Below are 5397 nucleotides of genomic sequence, written 5' to 3'. Positions count from 1 at the left end.
GATAAACGTATTGAAAATGAATTGTTTTTTCTTGTAAAAAGCTTATTTACAAATAGTCAAGTATTCATTATTTGGTTTTTTAAGTTTATATTTCATTATCATATTTAATTCTTAGAAAATATATAGTGGAATGGAAAAATAAATAAGTATGATTAAATAAAAATATATAAATCTTATCAGTTGTGTTATCATTTCATATGCAACTATATAATAATTTCCTTTTTGTTTGTTAAATACATTCGCTAAATATTCGCATCGTTTTTTGCGAATATGAATGCGAATGCGAATATCGAAAAATATGCGAATATTCGCGAATGCGAATGCGAATGCGAACATTCGTTACATCACTAATATATATATATATAACCCAAGGTGACTTGTATCTTTTCTATTTAGTATTCCCTGAAATTCAGCTGCTGACAACAGTGTTATTCTAACCTCTAAAACACGTGGACTTGTGTAGTAAGTGAAATAAAAATATTGTGAGTGATTGTTTAATTAATTAAGTGAAAATATGGATAAAAAATCCTCAGCCCAAAGAGTGACGCGTCCTGACAGATCCAAAAAGCGGAGCTTTCACGGCAATCGACACACAGTGTAGAAGGAGGACACAACTTTTACAAGTGCATCAGCAGTAAAATTACTTAAAATTAATGATGAAGTAGTTATAATAGACAATAACTACGGCTACTGTATCCTCGAGTTTTTTACAGTTTTTTCAGCAATTTCTTCAATGGTGTTGTGTGTTTCTTGCAAGAAAGAAATTAAATTCTCTCGAACGGCTCACCGCGGACTAGGATTTAAAATAGCATTGCAATGTAATTGCCCAAGTGTAAGGTATTTATTATCATGCCCATTTATTGAAAAATCCTTCGAAGTAAACCGAAGAATGATATTTGCTATGCGACTTCTGGGAGTTGGTAGGGAAGGAATAAATATCTTTTGCAGTCTGATTGAAATTTGTCAAGGAATATCAATCTGTACCTACTACGCTTGCGTCAAAAACATTCATACAGCCGTGTCTTCAGTTTATAATCTAATTATTTCCAAAGCTGTAAAAGAAGAAAAAGATTTAATTTCTGAGTGCGATCCTAATGCTAGTCCAACAGAAATTACAGTTTCTGGCGATGGGACCTGGAAAAAAAGAGGGTTTAACTCTTTATTTGGAGTTACTACACTAGTAGCTAAAAATTGTAAGAAAGTTGTTGATACGATTGTGAAATCCAGTTATTGTCAAGGTTGTAATCTTTGGAAAAATAAAAAAAAATCGGATATTTCTGCCTATAACGACTGGTATGAAGAGCATGAAGAGTCCTGTACTATTAATCATACGGGAAGTGCTGGTAAAATGGAAGTAGATGCTATTGTTGAGATGTTCTGTCGATCTGTTGAAAAACACGGCGTAAAATATGTGAAATACATCGGAGATGGTGACACTAAGACCTTTAAGGGTATACTTGATATGGAACCTTACGATGGTGATCCGTTGATACAAAAAAAAGAATGTGTAGGACATGTACAAAAAAGAATGGGTGCTAGCCTAAGGAAAGCGAAGAAAGACAATAAAGGGGTCGGTGGAAAAGGTGAAGGCAAATTAACTGATAAAATGATCAATAAATTGTCTTTATATTATGGTTTAGCGATCCGCCGACATCCTGACTCTGTGAACGATATGAAAGATGCATTTTGGGCCACTTATTATCATAATAGTTCTAGTGATGAAGACCCACAACATATGTACGATCGTATTGCCCACCTGGTACAGACAGTTGGTGTAAGTGGCAACAATCTGCATCTGAAAATACAATAAAAGATTTTGTGCATGAAACTAAACCTCTGGCTGATAACGTTTTGACAGTTATCAAACCTATTTACGACAGTTTATCATCGAATGAATTATTGACTCGATGTTTAGGCTCAGAAACGCAGAATAATAATGAATCACTCAATTCATTGATTTGGACTTTTGCGCCTAAGCATATTCATTCTGGAGCTCAGATAATTGAAATAGCCACATTTATTGCTGTTTGTATTTTTAATGAAGGTTTCATTCCCATTTTAAAGATGATGACTTTGATGGGAATTAAAATTGGTACAGAGGCTCATTCATTTGCCGTAAGACGAGACAACACCCGAATCGACCGTTCTGAGGTACGAGCCTCTAACGCATCGAAAGAAGCCAGAACTGCTCGGTTAGAAGAGAGAAACGCCGAAGAAAGTTTTTATGAAGTCGAGGAAGGCCCGATGTATGAAGCAGGAATGGCAGATTAGATAAATGTAAGTATAAAATATAATTTCATGACTTAAACTGCGAATAACTTGACGCGAACGGCGGGCAAAACTTTAAACGCGTTTTTCTCGAAACTGTCTTTTTCAACCCGATACTCATGATATCTCGAGTTCTACTGAACCGATTGACTTGAAATTTTCAGGGAATATTCCTCATAGACTCCTCTCGGTCATGAACTAGCCCCATCCCCAAATTCCAAAATTTTGTATTTTTAAAAAATTCGAGAATGTCAAAAAAATGGTCCAAAAATTATGTTTTTTTTTTCAAACAGTCTCCATTTTATCAAAAATATTTTTTTTAACTTGTCCCTAGTTCATGACCTTGCGACATTCATGTAGATCAGTGATTCCCAAAGTGGGCGCCAGAATGAAAAAAATTTCGTTGAGCAATAATACCGTGCAAAGAAGAATTGATGAAATGGCACAAGATGTTGAAGATTCATTATGTGGCTACTTGAAAACATCTCGGTTTTCAATTCAACTTGACGAATCCACATTGCCCGAAAACGAAGCTTTGCTTTTAGCATATGTCCGGTTTATAAGAGAAGAAAAAATGTGTCAAGAATTATTGTTTGCTAAATCTTTGAAAACTGACACGAAGGGAGAAACAATATTTTTTGCATTAGATGAGTTTTTTAAAGAAAAAGGAATACCTCTAAGAAATATTTTATCAGTAGCCACAGATGGTGCTCCAGCGATGGTAGGGCGCTACAAGGGTTTTTTTGCATTTTTAAAAAAGAAGGTGCCAAATGCTTTTGCAGTACACTGTGTCATTCATCGCCAACATCTTGTTGCTAAAAATTTGAGTGAACGCCTTCATAATTCGTTGCAATATGTTATTAGAGCTACCAACCTAATAAAAAGCAGAGCTAAGAATGATAGGTTATTTAAACAGCTTTGTATTGATAACGACGAAGAATATAATCGTTTGCTGCTTCATACAGAAGTAAGGTGGCTATCAAAGGGTGCCTGCTTAGATAGATTTTATAAACTTTTTAATTCGGTGCTGGAGTTTTTGAAGGATAATAATGAGGATTTGCGATCAAAACTAATACACTACAAAAGTGACATCGCTTACTTAACAGATTTATTTAAAAAATTCAATGAATGCAATATACAACTTCAAGGGGATGAAATAAACTTAATAAAAACAAAATCTATTATTCCTGCATTCATTACAAAACTGTTTATATTCAAGCAAAATTTTGGACGAGGAGAATTAGGTCAGTTTCCAAACCTATCAGAAGCAGAAAAAAAAGATAGCGATATACAGTCTTACTGTGAGCACTTAAATGCACTTCATTCTGATTTTTCTAAGCGATTCGAAGATATCATGGAAATGAACATACCTGATTGGATTTTCGATCCCTTTACAAGTGGAATTACAGAAGATTCTCCAGAGCTACAAGAAGAATTGATGGAGATAATGACAAATGAGGAACTGAAATTTAAATTCAAGAGTGGTTACCAACAATTCTGGCTGCAAAAAGAGATCCCGACGGCTTACCCACAAGTTTGGTCAGTCATTGAAAAATTTCTTATTGCATTTCCATCATCATACTTAGTGGAATGTGGATTCAGCGGTGCAACCAATTTATTAACAAATACAAGAAACCGATTACAAATAGTAGATCGTGGAGATTTAAGATTACTTCTGACGAAGATAGAACCGCGAATTGCGAAATTGGTAGCAGCACACCAGATTCATCCCTCAAATTAAAATTGTAATGATTGTATGTTTATTCTGAATATAGTTTTATAATTTCAAACTTTGATGTTATTTTACAACCTTCTTTTGAAAGAGGAAAATATCAATTTTGATAATGTCCTTTATTTTAATAAATAAATCAGCAAAACCTTTTCGTCATCAGTGATGTGCCAATTGCAATTGCATTTTATTACAAATATACCCGTGATATATCTGAAAAATTTGATGGTGCAATTTTTTTCTGAATGTTTTATGATTTATTAAAATAGCGTACTCTATCAAAATTGGTTTCTTTTTCATCAATTTATCTATTATATTTTTATATACCTTATTAATTGCTAGTAAAATAAAAAAAATAGGGGGGCGCTGAGTAATATTTTTTCTGGAAAGGGGGCGGTAGGTAAAATAAGTTTGGGAATCACTGATGTAGATTAATAATCTTTTTATTTTTTTCATTTTAGATCACTAGAAGGGATGAAATCATGGGTATGGCCACCTGCCAATTTTTCGAGACCCCCCACTTCATCGGCTGCTAAAATTTTGGATTTTGAAAAAAAAAATTTTAAATTTTTTCCTGTACTCTTAAAAGGTTAATAAATAATATATAAAAAAATGGATGGTAAAATTATTAATTGCCTATTTTATACAACACTTTAAAAAAGACCTAAAAATCATGCCTCTAGACCAGAATACCTCCTTAAGCAATTAAGACATTTCATTTGGCGGAAGCACTTTACAATAATTACGGACCATCACGCGCTTTGTTGGTTACAGAAAAATAAAGATCCCGCGGGTAATAACATTGCAAGAATTTGACTACGACATAAAACATAAAAAAAAACGGTATATTGCATACCAACGCCGACGTGCTATCTAGGTATCCAATAAGCGGCCAAGCAAATCCCCGCGTATTTCAGCTACAGTTTTCAGAAACGTTGGGTGCTTTGCAATTAAAAGATCCGCCGGAGAAATAGAAAACCCGGAAGCGGTTTCGGTAGAATTAAAAAAAAAATCTAGAAGTTTTGTTATTATAGATAACTCATTATATCGTAAAGATTTGGTTGCTCATACTTCGAATAAACTGCCGGTTATCCCGAAAACTTTACAGGAAGAACTACCACACGCTTATCACGATGATCCGCTATCAAGCGCTCATTTAGGAATAGTAAAAACATACGGTAGATTATAATATTATAAGAAATATTTTTGGGATAATATGAGGAAAGACACTATCAATTACGTAAGATCGTGCATTCATTGTCAAACAAAGAAATCTCCAAAGCAAGCACCCGCCGGATTACTAAATCCAATACCAGTGGGAAACTCGTTCAATTTAATAGGTCCAATAATAGTCGCTATTGATTACCTCACGAAATGGGCGGAAGCAAAAGCGATATCAA

The 5397-nt window shown here is 34.1% G+C and overlaps 1 protein-coding gene across 1 annotated transcript; it reads left to right on the top strand.

The window, feature by feature from the left end:
- Window positions 1-2605: 2605 nt before the first annotated feature.
- On the top strand, window positions 2606-4009 carry LOC113381065 (protein ZBED8-like). The gene has a single exon (XM_026620055.1). It carries the CDS (start codon window positions 2606-2608, stop codon window positions 4007-4009), a length of 1404 nt encoding a protein of 467 aa, XP_026475840.1.
- Window positions 4010-5397: the final 1388 nt, after the last annotated feature.

This window comes from Ctenocephalides felis, unplaced genomic scaffold (assembly GCF_003426905.1).
Source record: "Ctenocephalides felis isolate EL2017-DRISC unplaced genomic scaffold, ASM342690v1 CF-g0.4_SCAFFOLD_02541, whole genome shotgun sequence".
NCBI classification, from domain to species: Eukaryota; Metazoa; Arthropoda; class Insecta; order Siphonaptera; family Pulicidae; genus Ctenocephalides; species Ctenocephalides felis.
This window is presented reverse-complemented; position numbering and strand designations above follow the sequence as displayed.

Bases quoted from the DNA above. Each gene is read 5' to 3' on its own strand.
- LOC113381065 (XM_026620055.1), top strand. From the start codon at position 2,606: ATGACCTTGCGACATTCATGTAGATCAGTGATTCCCAAAGTGGGCGCC.